Source organism: Poecilia mexicana, unplaced genomic scaffold, assembly GCF_051168715.1.
Source record: "Poecilia mexicana isolate PSO_F unplaced genomic scaffold, ASM5116871v1 scaffold_19, whole genome shotgun sequence".
In the NCBI taxonomy this organism is placed as follows: Eukaryota; Metazoa; Chordata; class Actinopteri; order Cyprinodontiformes; family Poeciliidae; genus Poecilia; species Poecilia mexicana.
In genome coordinates this window covers 4,354,819-4,372,899 of record NW_028263388.1, presented here as the reverse complement: position 1 = coordinate 4,372,899, position 18,081 = coordinate 4,354,819, and the positions used below count along the sequence as shown (strand labels likewise).

Here is an 18,081-nt window from a genome sequence, read left to right as displayed (position 1 = left end):
GGTACATGGGTAAGTATATCATCTCACAGGACATTTAAATAACTACTTACAATTAAAATAAGGAAGATTTGTATAGGCAGACGTTTGAAATTCGGGTCTAAAAGGGTTAAAGCCTACATGGGAAACACTCTGTATGCTGGGAAACGTGGTGGTAGCATCATGCCATGGGGATACTTTTATTAATATAAAATTACACACAGGGAGAAACTCTGTCATTTGATTCCATTGGATTTTCTTTAGGGGTAGGAGTGGGGGGCTGTACGCAAATGCACACCACACTTTTCAGATTTTGTCTTGTTAAAGTGATGAACAACCAAACAGAATGAGATGTGTTCTACTGACGACATGCAACGAAGTTAAAGGGGCTTGAATACTTTTTGCGATGCGATGGCCACAGTGAGTGAAAGCTGTGAGCGCAGGCTGAAAGCTGATCCCCCCACCCCCCTTCCACAGCTTTGTTCTATTAATGGTCCTGTTCCGTTTTTGTGTTGCTGTGAATACCTGACCCACCTGAGGAGCCAGAGGAGACTCCACATCCTGCCTCGCTCCCCCCTCATCAAACACCGCCAGATACAGTTTCCCATTCTCTCCCTCTTCTTCCCCTCCTATCAGACTGGAGCTACAGTTTCAAATTGCTTCCCTTCTTTTGAGCACCCCTCTTCCACCTCCTGCCCCACCCTCACAGCCTCCACCTCTTTATTCCTGCTTGCTGCTGCGCTCTGTATTCTCACGTCTGACGATGGCTTGGCATTGACGCACACAAGGCCACATTCAGAGAGCACACACGCTGCAGGAAAGGCGAAAGGAAAAGCAGTTCAGACGCTTTCATTCTTAAGAATCCTTTTTTTTTAATGAAACGCAAAAGGCAATAAAATTAAGATAAATATTTTTCTTTTTGTACACAAGGAAATATTTTAGTCATATTTCCAAAGAATGACTGAAATTACATAATATATTTTCGTAGGCTATTTTAACCATACAAAGCAGGTTCCAGTGGGTCTAAAAAACACACACAATGATGCCCCCTTACCCACCCCAAACCCCACCTCCTGTCGAAATGTGATGATCAGAATTCAATCCAGTGTTTCTTAAAGAAAATACAGCTTTTTTTAAAAAAAAAAAAAAACTAAAAACAAACACAAAAAATCAATTAAAGACCCATAAAAGCAATAGTTCAAAGCTGAGTTTCACATTAGGTTCCATTTAAAGCTTTTGCTTTGCAGTGTAACAGCAGAGATGCTGTTAAAAGTCAGTCAGTCCTCAAAAAGGGAAAAAAGGCATTTATGTTCCTCCTCCTGTACATCCTATACTACAAACAGTCATCCAGGCTTGCATAAACAAGAAGATGATGATTAAAAACAAAAGGAAACATAAACACAAAAATGTACAGACATATTTTTTGGCAAAGCATGAATAAAAGTGACAAGAAGCATAAATTTGTGATTTGATCCTTTTCTCTTGTATTTTTGTCTCTCAACATCGTCCCATTGATTGGCTCTGATTGTCCTTCACGGTCACGTGATGCCATACTGGTTGCCATAGAGACCTCAAGTGCATCAGCTGGGTGGCGTGCGGACACCGTCTCCGCGAACACCGGATGAATGCGGACAGGACGAGAGGAAATCCCTCTGAGATTGCAGGGGTCCCGGTTTCAGAACTGATTGAACGTCTTTTATACTTTCTTTTTATTGTTGTTGTTTTTTTTTAATCTAATATGGTGTAGCGTAAAGTCACAGGTGCTTTGGTATGTTTCTTTTTGCTGCCAGATAAGTATCTAGATTTTCCATAGGAACACAGGATAAAAACAGGCAAGAACTGGATTTGTTTTTTTTGTTTTTGTTTTCAGGATCCAGGCAGAAATGCAGCTTTCTTTTCTGAAAAGAAATGAAAAGAAATGCACATTCTAACTCCAACAGATTAAAACAAGCAAAAAAAAAGAAAGAAAATATCTCAAAAATCTTTTCGACATATTTACTTTTTGCCTAGAGCTACAGCCACTAAGTCATCACATGGGTTGCAGAGTTTCACCCCAAACACACACCTCTAGTCCTATTCAGTGCATTTATAAAGGAAACATGAGCCCACCTTCTAACTCTGCAACAACCCCTTCCTCCTGCTCCCCCCCCGCCCCGCCCCCCCACACACACACACCCACCATCCCTACAAAACTCTAAAATAAAATTATCTCTGCAAAGGAAACCACATGAACATAAATTTATATATATTTATATTTATATACTATGTACAGCGTGTGACTCTACATAGAATGCTGTACAAAGCACGCACACGTTCTTCCAGGCACGCACGCGCGCGCACACACACACACACACACGCACACACACACACACACACACACACACACACACACACAGCTCAAATAAACAATCCTACTGCCTGCGCCCGGACAGGCGGATACGACAGAGACGGCGATAGAGAGGTATCGATGTGTATGGCTTCAAAGGAGGAAAACTTTGTTCGGCCTTTCGGTCATTAACGACCAAAAACAACTAAAGTCATCGAGCACTGAATCGATCATTAGAGTCTGATGACATCGTGTCGTCGCTCGACGTCATAAACTGTACAAACGCAAGCACTGATAATGTGCATTAAAAGTTCATTAAATGCCATCACAGTCACTCTGCAGAAACATATATAGGCATTTAAGTCCAAACTACAGTGTTTATTGGTCCTATTGGGGGCCTTTAAATAGCGTTGTCCGAGTCAGACTACATGTATTAGACCGTTACATCCATCCAAACCAGTGTGGTTTACAGCATGTCTCTCCTTAGCGTTGAGTCTCTTTGCTTCAGAAAGCCCTCCTGTTGGAATACTTCCAAGACGTTCCAATCCTAAGTATTCGTGTTTGGTTGCCGCAGAGAAGGGTTGAAACGCTGGGTTAAGACAAGGAGCCTGGGTAAACGTGGCCTGGGCCAGCCCGTTCCTCTGAACTGCTGGCTCACTCTTTCTCCAACAGAAGCAGTTCAATCCGCGGAACCAAGCGTCGTCTTGCCTCTGTTTAGAAGAACTCAGCAGTTGTGTTGGATATCTGCTCCCATCTGCGGTGCTAGGACAAGATGACCATGCCGTCCGCGCTGACCAGCTGGCCCGTGGTGGGCTCATAGGTTCCGGCCAGGTAGAACAGGTCGTTGGAGGGGCCGCCCGCCTTATGTTCACGCATCAGGTGGTCGTACTCCACCTTGCTGACCACCTGGCAGCGATGGGAGATGGTCTGCACATCGTTCTCATCCTCATGGCTCGACTGGTACAACGCGTTCTGCCGGAAAGACGACAGAGAAGGACAATGAGAACTCTCTTATGGAAAGGGAAACTGTAAGATTAGGTTTTTAAACTCTGGTGGATTTGTGGAGGGGCTGCACAGTGGCGCAGTTGGTAGAGCTGTTGCCTTGCAGCAAGAAGGTTCTGGGTTCAATTCCCGGCCCCGGTCTTTCTGCATGGAGTTCGCATGTACTCCCTGTGCATGCGTGGGTTTTCTCCGGGTTCTCTGGTTTCCTCACGCAGTCCAAAAACATGACTATCAGGTTAATTGGCCTCTCCAAATTGCCCCTAGGTGTGAGTGTGTATGCATGGTTGTTTGTCTCTGTGTTGCCCTGCAACAGACTGGCGACCTGTCCAGGGTGATCCCGCCTCTCGCCCGGAACAATAGCTGGAGATAGGCACCAGCAACCCTCCCGACCCCACTGAGGGACAAGGGTGTACAGAAAATGGATGGATTTGTGGAAAGTTTAAGGCTCCCATACTTGGGCGCACTTCACTCTGTGGAGCTCCAGGCGTACTTCAGACTAAAAGTGGACTTCTATCAGACACGTCTGCGGAAAACTCAATTTTTATGACTCAGAAAACGATGTTCACATCGAACTGAGATCTGTGCGACACCAAGCTGATAAGATTGAGAGTTGGTGCAACCACTCGGGTAACGCACAGCAGGGCTGCCACTCTCTGTACACATTTATAGATGTGTAGTGACTGCCCTTGTGGACAAGACAGTAGTTTGTCAAACTTGCTGGTATCCATTCATATTGTGGGAAATGAAGCAATTTGTCACAAGAAATTTAGGCAATTTAGGTAATTGACTATGAAATCTCAACCGCCTGTGGACAGCACGCCCATGGTTCCATGTGGCCCACAGAATATGGTCAATACGTCATGCTGCAGCTGTAAGTTAGCCCCTTTACAGCTGCAGTATGTAACTTTTCTGAAGAAAAAAACTAACTTTTTTACATATTATGTCATAACAGTAATAAATGACAGTTAATCAGTCATAGAGAACTGCTGTTAGTATGGCAGTTCTTCTAGTACTAACTGTAGAAATACACCACTCGGCCAGAAACAACCAATCACAGCTAGGAGGAGGGTTTTGGTGCTGTCAATCATGCTCATGCTCACCCTCCCCAGCTTGCTTTTTGCTAAGCTACAGCTAGTTCACCACAACATAGAAGAATGCTAAGGCTAAATACGTGGAGCTCCGAGCACCAATGTCGGCTGATAAACAGTTTTCCTGTAAGAGTAAGTTGTTTTGCAACCATTAGCACACTGAACAGCACATTCACCAAGCTAATTGACAGCACTAAGACCCTCCTCCTGGCTTTGATTGGTTGTTTTTGACTTGTAGTGGTACTTTTATTGTAGCAGTGGGAGGAGGTGGAGGAGCTTGATTTTTTATTTATTTTTTATATTTTTTTTATTATCTCTCTTATGCCAAACTGTTACAACATGATAACAGTTTTAATAGATATGGAGAAACATACTTTTTAAATGTACATACTGGAGGTTTAATAGAAGGTGTTGCAGCTTAACATGAACGTTATATCAAGTCTGTGGTTCACTGTAGATTAAATGTGTACATTTTTCTGATCTGAAAATTAGAAATACTAATGATAGGATGAGCGGAAAAGTACCAGTAAGGTATTGCATTATTCTAAAAATACCACAAACTAGATACGCATAGAAAGGATCCTTGCACTTCCCGGCCTTACCTTGCCATCACGGTGTCGCTTCCCCAGGCGAGTTTCCTCTGGGTGGTAGAACCACTTGACCCTGACCACCATGCTGGAGCTCCACGACTCCCAGAGGCTCTCCACTCTTCCCACGTAGGGCAGCTGGGGCCGGCCAGGTGACAGGAACACGGCGCAGTCGCCGACACGCACCATCTCCTTGCCCCGCATGATGGCCTTGTAGAAAAGCTTACGGGCTTTACCCTTTAGACCTCTTCTCTGTTAGAGAAACAGCAAATAGCAGTGACTTTTTTTTCTGCATGTATTTTTTATAGCTCAGTTTAACATTGCTTTGTTGAACACAAAATGTAGGAGGAAGTAATGTGTCTTTACAATGCAAAACATTAATTTCTGCAAAAACAAAACAAAATGCTTGATTTACTTCAGTTGTTTTCAGTCAGTAAAACAGCAGGTTTGATGTTTTTTACGGGGGATTTCAGATTCTTAGCAAAAATGAAGTATTCTGCCCAGAAGGAACTCTGTTTTTGTTCTTCACCTCTTGAGTAAAATAACACATTTCTTGGGTCTAACAGAGTATGGAGAGACCTGTGGACTTGGCCTCTATTGTAGCAGTCTGGATTTACGCTAAACGCAGACATAAAGACTTTCTGCTACTGTAGCTTAGATATTAACAGCTTACAGTGGGCCCTGACAGTTCTTGGTTCAGTATTTATCTCTTTGTGGATATTTCTGTGGAATGAGACTCTTACAAAATCAGCCTATTTACTAATTTGATTTATAGAGCATATCTAAAAAATATATTTTAAAAATGCAGCTTGGGAAGTTGATATACCTTGGTACAATGATACTGGACACGCTATCGGCTAGATATTGCAAAGCATCTGATCCAGGAGTGCTGGGGAACAACACTGATTGGTTGACCACGGACATTAGCTTCTGCAGAACAATATCCATTGTTTGTATTCATATGTGTCAAGGTGTATTTGGACACCTTATTGAACTATTAAAATAGGCAGCTATTAGCATTTTCAGAGGGCTCTCACATCTTCACAGATTTCAGTCAAATGCAACTTTTTTACAGAACCTCACTTAAAAGGTGCTTAAAGTTAAACTAACTTTGAAGGGAGCAAAAAAAAAACTAAATGTTTTAGCTGTTTAGACTTTAGTTGTATCAAAAATGTATGTACTTATCACACACCCATTTCAGCACATTTATTGACAGAAAAATAATTAAAGAAAAACAGACATTTCCATAAAAATTTCTCCTTTATCCAGTGGTCTTCAGTAGGGTTCCTGAAACTCAACATAGCTTATTTCAGATAATCAAACTCAGAAAAGAGTTTGATGGAAGTCTTTATCTTTCTAATGAACAAATTCCTGGATGCAAAAAACCTCCAGCAAAAAAAATGCCACAAAATGTCATACCTGTGTGGGATCGCCAGACCATTTCCAGAGCTGGCGTCCAGGCAGCAGGGCGGCCATTTTTGGAAGAGGTTCAGGAGAAGACATCCTCTGCTTCTTGGTGGCTGCTGAGTCCTTGTTGGCTGGTTTCAGCTGCTGGCTGACGGGGCTGCTTTGGGTCTGATGGTGGTCGTTAGAAGAACTTTCTTTTCTCTTCAGCTGCACCTTTGTCATTCTGCTGCTGACCATCATGCTTTCTTTGGAGATGTACTCTTTCCTGTCTTCCACTCTGTCGGCTCTTGCCTTCAATCCTTCCATGGCTACGCCAGCCTTGGTAACGTAGCCATTAGGTGGAGTTGAAGCGGGGTTGGAGGCGGTGGGGTCAGGGCTCCGGAGGCCGGAGTTGACATTCTGCCTGTTCTTCTGTTTGTCCTGCTGGAGAAGCGCCCGCCGCAGCAGCACAGAAGACGACTCTTCGTCGGACGAGTAGGAGGAGTCGTTGTCTGAGGAACAGAGAGAGGAGGAGGAAATGGAGCCAGACGAAGAAGAGGAGGAGGAAGATGAGGAGAAGCAGATGGTCGGACGGGATAGAAAACGACCGCCCCGATGGGATGAGACGGCTGCTCGTCTTCGTCTTGCTTCTTGACCATCGTCCTCGTCTTCCTCATCCAATTCAGAGTAAGAGCTGGGGCAGTCGCTAGGGTAGTCCAAACTGTAGTCTCCACCTTTCACTCCAAGACCTGCAGAGAGAACATCTTTCCCGAGAGGCGGACTGCCCTTCAGAAGGGTCTCGGATCGAGGCCTGGCGCTGCTTTCCCTTTTCTCTCCCACCTTCTTGTCATGTTTTGCTAGAAGAGAAGGTTGGATGTACCGTTGTGATACAGTAGATGCCAGGCCTTTCACTCCTCTCCCTCCTGCTCCTCCAAACCGAAGCAAGGCTTTGCCATTTTTGGTTTTGGGGGAAGTCACTCCTTCGTGGTCTAGCTTGACTAAGAAGTGTTTTCTGTCACGTTCACTCAGAGGCTTGCGGCTCACAGCTGCCGCGGCCATGGTAACGGATGAGGAACAAGGCGAGTCCCGGAGGCCCATGGAACCCATGGCGGTGACTGGTCTCCCGGCCACGGAGGCTCCACCGTTCCCAAAGGTTGAGTAGCCATTAGCGATGCTACTGAATGAGTCAACCTCAAATGCAGTGCCAAAAATGCTTTTAATAGGGGTTGGTGGTGCTAGAGAATGCAGGGCTGGCCGGTGAAACAAGCCCAAGTCTCTCTCCCTAATCTTCTTCTGGGTTTTACGGGACATCCCATTGAAGAGGAAGAAGTCCACTGGCGGTCTCTTTCTGGGCACGGACCAGTTCAACAACGGAGCATTTCCCTTCATCACAGAATCGGTTGCTGAGGTTGATGAGTTGGCTGTCTTTGGCACTGAGTACGTTTTCTTCGGCCTGCCAACTAAAAGAAAAGAATGGAGATGGGGACTGAAATCAATAAGGAAGAAAATCCTAAGGGCAAACGTTGATTAATTATGAAACTAAAAGCTTTGGTGAAACTTAATCTCTATCTCCTTGATCTTCACCTAGTTTCGACAGATCCATTACTCAGACTGCAACAAACCTGGTAAACCTGTCTTCCTCCCCCAGGTTTATTGTCACTCTTAGTTTGTGATGACTTGTGATGTTAGCTAACTTTACAAAGCACCCTTATGAAACTCCATAAAGCCATGATTTATGTGTTTTTTATGGAGGGTAAATAAAAGGCAGCAAAAAAGTCATCTTAATTTATGAGGCCTTCAGTTAATAAAGCTGCTCTGTGCTCACCTGTGACCTGAAGGCATTCGATAATTAACAAACAACTGAAACTGTAATGTTTTTTCAGTGAATTCACCTCAAGGACCTTTAGACTACGTGTAGGAGTTAAAATAGCAGTGGATTGCAAATAACTAGTCACTATATGGCAAATCTGCTATTGGAGAAGCTGTGATCACAACCCAACTACGCACCTGGCCTTTTTTCCTGGGGCTTCCCTCCTGCCTCCTCATTGGCTAGTTTCTCTGTCAGAGTGTCTTTCTTCTCTGCCGTAGAATTTCGCCGACCCCGATGGCCCGGAGAGATCAGCAGAGCTGGAGACGGTTCCGCACCTGGAACACGAAACCACATCAGATTTCTCTCACACGCTCTTCAAAATGGGGAAGACAAAAACACACACCAATTACGTAAGGTCAACAGCTGTTGATCTTCCAGAGCCAGAGTTCAGCAAAAACAAAGCTACCTGCCAAAATGCCCTCATATCTACAGTCAGAGCAAGAATTTAAAAGTTATGAGTGAAGATGATATCCAAGACTCACAGAGAGTCACCAGGTTTTCAGACACTATCGTCATGCCAACTGGTTGCTTCTGAGCCATCCCAAGAAACCAACTTTCCTGTCCTACCATCACAAATGCAAATAAGAGGTGTTCCATGTACTTTACAGGGACTTTAACGAGAATCTTGCACTTTGGTCAGCTGAGACCAAATTTGAGCTTTTTGGGTGGCTGCATTGAGGACATCTAGGTTATTTTTAGTAAAAATAACATCTACCAGAAACCTGAAAATTGAGCATCTCTTGGTGCTTTAGTTGGATTTAAAACACAAAGCCAAATCAATTTAGTAATGATCACAAGACACAAAATCAATCTTCCTCCATGCCTGGTTGGCTAAAGACGGTTGTACTAAGTTAAAACAACAGAGGAATCAGTAGTTGCATTGCACATGATTTCATTTAAGAATGATGTCTTCGTCGTTTATTTTCCCTGTAAATTAAAAAATGCAACGATTGCTCATAGCTCCATACTTACAGCGGATCTGGTATCCAGGAGGCAGAAGTCTGATGTTTACAAGAGAGATCCTTCCTCGGTCTCCATCATCAAACTCCACCATCACGCTCCCTTCCTTCTCCTTCTCCTCCTCACCCGGACCTCCTGAAGGACGGACAGAGAAGTATGAGTTTCAGGATCAAAGTGAGCCGGTGAGAGGACAGAGCGGTTGTCTGCAGGTGCGTCTCACCACGGTGGACATAGCCGGGGTAAAGGCAGCGAGAGCGTTCGCTCCAGTAAGCACACACTCGGGTTCCCTCCGTTAGGATAACCTCTGTCTGGGGTCGCACGTCCAACACCTGGAAGCAAGCACACACAAAGCTTTCAGGAAGCAAATAAAAAGGCTATTCATAAAATAATTTTAAAAAAATGTGATGTGGTCTGACTCACGGCTTCTTGTAGTAGCTGCTCCAGTGAGTAGATCCTTGGCCGATTTCCCCGTTCCCCTTCAATGACGACACTGAATCTGAGAGAAGGAAATTGTAATTATGCAGAAATGTATACCAAACTGTCATTTGAATTTGTAAACGATTTTCAGAGCTTATTCTGCAAGTGTGTGTTGTGAAGGCAGGAGTTTTGTGACTTGCAGGCATATAATTATTTTTTCTATTAGCAGATGTGTTGGCATGCGCTGCGGCGCTTCCAAGCTTTGAAGTCTTTTAACGTCCTGTTTGTCTCGTTCTGATCACCCTTTATGCTGCCAGACATTTAAATCTTGGGAATGACTAAGTTTTTGGACTATGCCACCCGAATGGGCTCAGTGTGTCACAAAATTTTGGACTCTATATGAAAAAGGCAGTGAAAATTCCTTAAAGATTGTGGGTGTGCTGGTGAATGATGGGAGGAGAACATGCTCATACATGTCAGGCAGGTCCAGGGTTTGAACCGACGCGGCGTACAGCAGCTCATCCTCCTTGGAGATTAGGATCTTCAGGCCATCCACCAGCATCTCTTTACTCAGCACACAGTTTGGCAGCACTGAAGACAGGTGATGTGAAAGTTCAAGGATTGATGGTGGAGATAAAAGGAAACAAAGACATTCATTTCAGATTGAGTTGATGAATTGTAACGTCTTAAGGCAGGAACTGTAAGTCGGATATAGAGGCATGCGTTTATCCTCACCTGGTATTCTGGAAGGCATGTTGGGGGGAAGGTGGGACAGGGACTTCTCCTTCTGCCTGTCATCCTCCTCATCCTCCTCTTCCCCCTCCGAGAAACTGCTCTCCCCATCCAAGCGGAAACCTTCATCAGCCGTGAAGCTCTGCAGGAGCCTGCTCACTCCGTGACCCTTTTCCTGACCGGAAGGGAAACAGGATGTAAACAGTAAATGACCAGGACAGAGGTTTATCAAGTCCAGGACTTGATAAAGTGCTTTGCACTAGAAGTCATTAACCCATTTATGCACACATTTGCACAGTGATGGTGGAAAATATTGTCCAAGGACATAACAACAGAGGCGGACAGTGTGGGGATTGAACAGGCAACCCACCGATTGCAAGACGAACTCCTACCGCCATCGTCACCATCAACATCAGTTGAGGAGAAAGCAGAACATGGCTTCACTATGTACCAGAGTTTCCTCCAAATCTGGTGGGTCCCCAGGCTTTACTTGCCCTCTCTAGGGTGGTTTGTTTACTTTATGTACAGTTTGACATACAGTAAAGATGGATTAAGCTGGGTTTATAGTTGATGCATTGAACTGGGCGCCGTTCCTGTACCTGCCCGCTGGCCTTACAAGCTATTATCTTCAAATTATGATGCCTGCGTGTGCACCTCTGAATTTTTGTAATTTCAAACATTTCTTAACACAAAAACACGATGGTCTGCTGATGGACTGCCCTAGCACCCCTACCACTGGGGTTCTGGGAGAAAACCTGTGTACGCAAATGAGTCGACAGAAACAGGACCTTCAGGTGAGCAAACCTGGTCTGTTCCAGTCAGATTTGACTAACGTGGTGAACACATCAGTGAGGTGTAACCGCTGGGACCAATACCGCCAGTAATATGATGCTTCAGTTAGCCCCTAAGCTGTTTTCTTCCCCCTTCATTCTGCGCAGTTCACTTGAAGGTTTGAGGTCACAGTCGGTAATAACTGCTGCCCCTGAACGGACTTGGTTTCGGGCTTATTGCTACATGATGCTTCACTTCAGGTGGACACAGTCACACAAACACATACACACACGCACACACATGCACACACACAGTATACACCAGATCCTACCCATCTCTACACCGGTTTGAGCTGGTCTGTTTAAAGATGACAAATGAGTGATGATGAAAAGCCAGCTCACCCAACAGGTTTCTGCTTGTATTTAGACTTTCCAAAGACCATAATAATCTAAGTGAGATGGTGTGTGTGTGTGTGTGTGTGTGTGTGTGTGTGTGTGTGTGTGTGTGTGTGTGTGTGTGTTGGAGTTTTCCACACCAGGAGACCGTATATTTTAGTGACAGAAGTTTCATCACCAGAGGGCATGGAGGATTATTTCCCGTTAGTACCGCCGAGTGTGTGTGCGTGTGTGTTTGTGTGCATGTGTGGTGTGTGTGTGTGTGTGTGTGCGTGTGCGTGTGTGTGTGAGTGTGTGAGTGTAAGCATGCATGGGTGTGTGCAGAGTTATGGCCAATGATTATCTTCATATTCCTCTGTTTGGTTTGGAGTTGTGTTTTTGGACATTCCCAAATGATGACTCAAAAGGACTGAAACCTCAGGCATTTCAGATGAAGGTAAATATAGGTGCCTCATCGCTGCTGCTCAGAGAGAAGGAAACAGCCTCTTCACACACACAAACACACACCACATTCAGACAAATATTCTAGAATGACTAGAGACGCACCAGAAAATGGTCCCATTTCCAGACTGATCTGCTCTGATCAATGACAAGCTGTTTGGAAACTCAAACATCCTGCATTTTTCCAAACAATAAAAGCACCAGTAAGCATAACTATGCTACCTTAGAAAGTGCAAGACTTAGTTAGGTATTTTAATTAATTTCAGTATTTAACAATATTGTGCAGTCATACAAATTTTTTGCAAATTAATTTGAGTTAGTGAGAAACCAACTTTTATCCTTAAGTTACAAAAAACAAAAGTTTAGGGAACACAGAGAAGCAAAAAGCTTTTTAAAAGGAAGATGTTTTTTCTACGACATATCTACGGTTGGGGAGTGAAGTTGCCTTGCAATGAGAAGTTTCTGGGTTCAAATCCCAGCCTGGGGCCTTTCTGCATGCAGTTTGCATGTTCTTCCTATGAAGGCATGAGTTCTCTCCAGATACTCTGACTTCCTCACACAGTCCAAAAACATGATTTAGACTGCATCTGCTCCACAGTGGCACAAACTTTGCAGGGAAACAAACTCTTTATAGTCAATGACAGGTTCTGCCAAAATTTAAGTCGATTCTTTTTTTTTTTTTTTTTTTGCCCGTACACCGGAGCAAGTGTCAATCTGCAAAGATCACACTGCACCAAGAAACCAAAGACAGACTATGTTTTAGGTAATGGGTGGACATCTTTAGGCTGCAGTGGAGCAAGAGAGAGCAATACTTACAGTAGAAAACATGAAGGCTCAAAGAATGGCAGTAAAGTTGCTGTTTGAAATTGTTGCATAAAATGAGCCCTATAGCTCAGATATAGGGCCCATTATTAATTCAATCAATGATTGCTCAAGACAGAAAGACTAGAAACAATATTTAGAATATTATTGATTATAGTCCTAAAAGTCTTACACGCTTAGCTCTGGAAGAGAAATCAGAATTGATCAATGCTTTAGAAAAATTGAAGATTGGAAATTGGGTGCAAAATCTGGTGCATCTCTAATGAGGACAAATCTATAGAATGAACAGACATCTATTTTTTGCAGTATTTGCTATTAGAGGGAGGTGTCACTGTTAATCTATAGTTTGATCGTCAAACTTCCTGACAGGGTGTGGTTCACATCAGCGTCTTTAAGTGAACGCTTTTCAAAAGTCCTTCATGCTTTTCTGCCTCTCGGCGTTTATTTAGATGAACAGAAGGTCAAAGGGAGCGACCTTTCATGACTCACCCCTCTCCTTCCTCTCTTCATGACTCTCTGACAGCTTACATTTCTGCTCATACTCTGTTGTTTTTAATAAGCGTCCATTAGTAGCAGTTAGACCTCACATTTTTACATTTTTATATATTAGTTATAAAAATGTGCAAACTTCAACAGATACATATAATTGCATCGGCTCCATATGAGTTAACTTTGTAAGGCCTCACCTTCCCTCTTAAGCTCTGTCCTGCAGAGGTCTTCCTCTCATTGTCTTTGATGAGTCTCTTTGCCTCGGTCAGAGCTCGATGGTTGTTGTGGCTCTCTCCAAAGTTGCAGCCCATTGATGGCACACCCCAGCTGGGGAGGGAGGCTTTAGTAGCCCCCATGTGGTCCGGATGTCCCCTGTCTAAGTTCCTGAAGTTTGGCCGCCTGGCTGCACTCCTCTGCTGCATGCAGGGGAAGCTTCCCAGGCCTGAGGATGAGGAGGGAACATTAAAGAAGGTAAAGATAATTTGCAGTTACTTTCCGGTTACAATAGGTGTGCCTGTAGACAAGAAACTTAAAGGGAGTGTGGAGTTACGTTACAGTTTCCACATAACTCCTGCAAATTACAAGTACATGTAATCTCTCACCAGGAGGTCCAGGTCTTTTGCTTCTGGCTTTCAGGCTTGATTGGAGTTTGGAAGACTGAGCTGAAAAGGGAAACGTCCCAGTGGAGTTTGCAAGAGCTTCTTTAGAGGATGAGGTAATCTTGATGTCACCCGCTTCGTCTTCACTGTCGTCACTGCCAACCTCCTCCTCTGTGAAATGTCAGCATCAGAGCCATCAGTCAGAGAACCTCCAGTGACTTTTACGTGAGCATTGCCAAAAGCCAGAGCGTCTCTACAACATTTGGGCCTCGGATGTTTCATGTCAAAAGCCAATCAGATTTCATCACAGATGTATTCTGGCTAAATTCGGTATTTGGTATTTTTCCAATTTTAGAAATCACCAGTTTTTAAAATTAATTTTTAAGTGTTTAAACGGACTTGCACCTAAACCGTTAAACAATTTATACAGAAATTGCAGGGCAGCATTAGCTCTACCAGAGCGGCTTTTAACAGGAACTGTAAGGTTCCCTTCTGTAGAAACACTTTTGCTCAAAATACTCTCTCTCTCTGAGAGAGGATCTGCAATTTGGAACTATTACCAGCTTCAATATGTTCAGAACACCTGCTATGATTGCTTTTGGAGATTTGAACCTGGAACAGTGCAAACAGTTCCACCCCTGTGCAGCCCAAACCTGATGTGCATCGTTTCCTTCTTTAAATGTTGACACTTGCAGTTAAATTGTAATTTCAATCTGTTGTTGATTCTTTACAGTAAATGTGTTTCAAGGTCAGTTATAAACTAGACAGTAAAGAGTGAGGCATGAAATATTTAGTGAACAAGAAAGAATTTTCCTTTCTGAGAAAAAGTTGCTTTTGTTTTGAAAGTCTTTGCTACCGTACCAGTAAGAGAACAATAGCTGTTAGGTCTAATTCAGTTTGAGAGACATCCATGAAGCTACAACTGGGATTAACAGATAACTATAAACCATCTACAGGGTTTTCACCAGTGATTACAAGAGGTAAAGATAGTTCATGAAATCTTGTTCCCAGATCCAGAATCTAAGTCTCAACGGCACAAGTCCAAATGAAGTATGAAGTCTCTACTTTTGCAACTTCAGTGTGACTCGAGTACCAGTCTGAGACTAGAGCCACCATTTCTTGTGTGTACACACAAACAGATTGTTATTGGCAGCTGAGTGTCGCTGACTGGTGGGGACACGAGGGGGGATTTGTGTTTTGGGTGTCAACACTTCTCAAACACATTTGTCACTTACACAGGATTCTCGTCAACACTTCGCCCTACACCCACACATATCCCACCTGTCCCTGTTGCCAAGGCCACAGGTGGATTGAATTCTTGAGTTTCCCCAAAGTTTTACATTCTCCTCATCAGCCCTTCCTACAAAAAGGTCCATACCGGGGTGGGTTTGATGGTCTCATCAACTCAAAGCCTCCACTGAAGGCATTTTCACGAGGTTAGAGTTGGGAGGAAGAGACAGAAGGATGGGGGTGTGACATTCTAGACGGACTCACGTTACGGTTGAGGATGAGGGCTGGGGGTGGCAGTGCTGCATGCCTGTGGTACATCGTTAACAGTTTTAACAGTGTGACAGACAAGCCAGGCGGTAAGAGGAGCCCCCTGATGACGGCACACATCTCACTCTCAGATGCCTCGACGAAACACTCAGGCACGCAACAAACACGCTCTCGCAGCAAAATCTCACGCTGAATGGTCAATGTTCATTAACCCCATCAGCCCGCTAAGCACCGTTGACTCACATGATTGACTACATGTGAACGCTGAAAGCTAACAGTAGCATGTGACAGCTCTGCAAAATATGTTTTCCAATTGCCAATTTTGCCTGTAACTTTTGTCTGATTTAGCATTGAATAATTCGTACCAGGACACAATCCTGTTGTCAGACCTGATCGGTAACTCACCACGCTCTGAACTCTCGCTGCAGCTCTTCTCTTCTCTTTCATCGTGTGTGTCCCATCTGTCCCTGTGATGAGGCCGGTTGGGGTTGATGCCCATTACCACTTTGGGCTTTCGACCCCTCTTCTTCTTCATGGTCTCACCTGGCATCCGGTCTTGTCGATCTGATGGATCAGCAGCAATCAGAGTCTTTTCATTTTGGAATTCCAGATGCCTAATGGACAACAACTTTACATGTATGCTCACACCAACTCCTCACCTTTCCCCCCCTGTCGGCTGTGGTTCTTGGAAGGGTCTTCCTCACTGCTGTGCACCCCTCCAGCTGTTGGCGCCTCCCGCTGGGCGGTGGTTTTCTGCTTCATCTGGGTCACCCGCTTGGCCAGCCTGGAGCTCAGAGAGCTTGGTCGACCTCTGTGCTTACAACGAGCTTTCATCTGTGAACAGTCAGTGGAACGACTAATTATTGACTCATTTATTTGTTGTAATTGAAGCATTCTTGAAAGACAAACGAAAATAAGCAGCAGGAGATGGTTGTGAATATTTGTGTGTAGATAAACTGTGAACTACAGGATAACTGACCTGTGCAGCAGTCAAACTGTTGAAGCTGTGGTTGGACAAGGCATTCCTGTTCTTTTGCTCTACGATATTTAGCCCAGTCCTGGGAAAAAACAAAACATGGCAGAGATGGTCACAAAATGAGAATTTACATTAACCAGGCATAACAGTACAACCACTGATTGTGTTTTAATTATCTTTTCATTGTGGTACTTCTGACCAGGTTCAAAATATTAGATAGCAAGTGAACATTGTATCTTCAATGTTGATGTGCCAGAAGCAAGTAAAATGAGAAATGTGAGTTTTTGAGCAAGTTTGATATAGACTTAGACAATGAATCAATAGTATGTATCGCAATACACTTGATCAATGTCAATAGATGATAAAGCTGATAGAACATTCAATATTCACTGAACTCTGATCCAGAACCGCACAGCATTCTGCACATATATCTGGGAGATGTAGGCACAGGAAAGACGTTAGCTGCTCAACCTCTCTTTTTGAGCTAAACTAAATGGGTGGCATCAACTAACTCACTCACTCTTTGGTTATCTCGCAACAACCTGCTGAGTAACTTAAGCAGTTTTAAGTCATGCCACCGCGTCTCGTACCTGCTTAAAAATAAACAGCGGCGTAGAGAGACAACTGTGGATAAAAGTTTTTCAGAAATTTAAAACAAAACAAAAGTTAATCAATAATTATTGATACTGACAATTATAAATATCAACTAAAATGGCAAACTTATATCGTGATGAGTTTTTCAGCAATATTGTCCAACCATAGTTTGATAAAAGCAAAGTGATGTGATGGTCAGACGACTGTGTGAGCGAGGATCTGACAGGAAACTTTGGGCCCTGGTATCTTTGTCAAATGTTGTTTTGACGCTACCTATGTGTTTACAGCTATACCTGTTCATGGAAACTGCATTCTCATATAGCTATAGTATATTTCAGAAGGATAATGCACCTTGCCACAAAGCTGAAATGGTTTAAGTCTACAGAGAATAAGATTCAAGGTGTTGACTTGGTCTTCAAATGTTCCAGGTCTCAATCAGACATCCCAGACAAGCAAGTTCAATCCGTCGAAGCTCCACTTTGCCACTTAGAGGATTTGGAAGATCTGCTGTTAACATCTTGGTGCCAGATACTGCAGCACATCTTTAGAGGTCTGGTAGAGTCTGTGCCTCTTTGGGTCAGGGGCTTTCTTTCCTCTTGCTAGACAAATGTTTGCACAGTCCATGCCCTCTAGCCCTTTCCTTCTACATCACTTTTATTTCATAATGGTTCGTTCATTGTCTCTCCGTCCTCCCACTGGTTCTCACTGTCTTAATTTTTTTCATGAGGTGGGATGCAGGGTTTGAGAACAGCCAATGTGGTTTGACGCCAAACACAGAAATATTCAGCCGCCGTGTGAATATGAAGCTGAATCATCATGTAAAAGGGCAAGAGTTGGTCTGAGAAACGAAGCTGCACTACTGAAGATAGAGACAGAGAGAACAGGAGGGAGGTTTAGTGGGGGAAGGGAAGTGAAAGAGAGAGAGGGAGAGAGAGAGAGAGAGAGAGAGAGAGAGGAACAAAGAGAGAGAGAGATAAAGCAGTCTCGGGGGAGTCTGTCCGTTGACCGGAGCTTCAGGGCTCAATCGATAAACACTAACCTCTATCGAACACTACTCTTCCCTGCCTCTCTTTCACTCTGTCCTTCCTTCACTGCCTGCATGGACTCTTACACCACAGGCAGCCAACACACACACAGACACACACTCTGTTAG

General features: G+C 44.0%; 1 protein-coding gene across 1 annotated transcript in view; it reads right to left on the bottom strand.

Annotated features, from left to right (window-relative positions):
• Window positions 1–2,143: 2,143 nt before the first annotated feature.
• bahcc1b (BAH domain and coiled-coil containing 1b) overlaps window positions 2,144–18,081 on the bottom strand; it is a 68,994-nt gene continuing 53,056 nt past the window's right edge. Inside the window, exons 15-28 of the mRNA XM_015000344.2 lie at window positions 16,338–16,416; window positions 16,018–16,192; window positions 15,764–15,922; window positions 13,865–14,032; window positions 13,460–13,704; window positions 10,348–10,519; window positions 10,086–10,203; window positions 9,616–9,691; window positions 9,416–9,524; window positions 9,208–9,330; window positions 8,373–8,510; window positions 6,399–7,825; window positions 4,995–5,231; window positions 2,144–3,274 (exon numbers count right to left, since the gene is read on the bottom strand). Of these exons, the coding sequence (XP_014855830.2) occupies window positions 3,065–3,274; window positions 4,995–5,231; window positions 6,399–7,825; window positions 8,373–8,510; window positions 9,208–9,330; window positions 9,416–9,524; window positions 9,616–9,691; window positions 10,086–10,203; window positions 10,348–10,519; window positions 13,460–13,704; window positions 13,865–14,032; window positions 15,764–15,922; window positions 16,018–16,192; window positions 16,338–16,416 (3,436 nt within the window). The 3' untranslated portion in view covers window positions 2,144–3,064. The remainder of the gene's footprint in view (window positions 3,275–4,994; window positions 5,232–6,398; window positions 7,826–8,372; window positions 8,511–9,207; window positions 9,331–9,415; window positions 9,525–9,615; window positions 9,692–10,085; window positions 10,204–10,347; window positions 10,520–13,459; window positions 13,705–13,864; window positions 14,033–15,763; window positions 15,923–16,017; window positions 16,193–16,337; window positions 16,417–18,081) is intronic.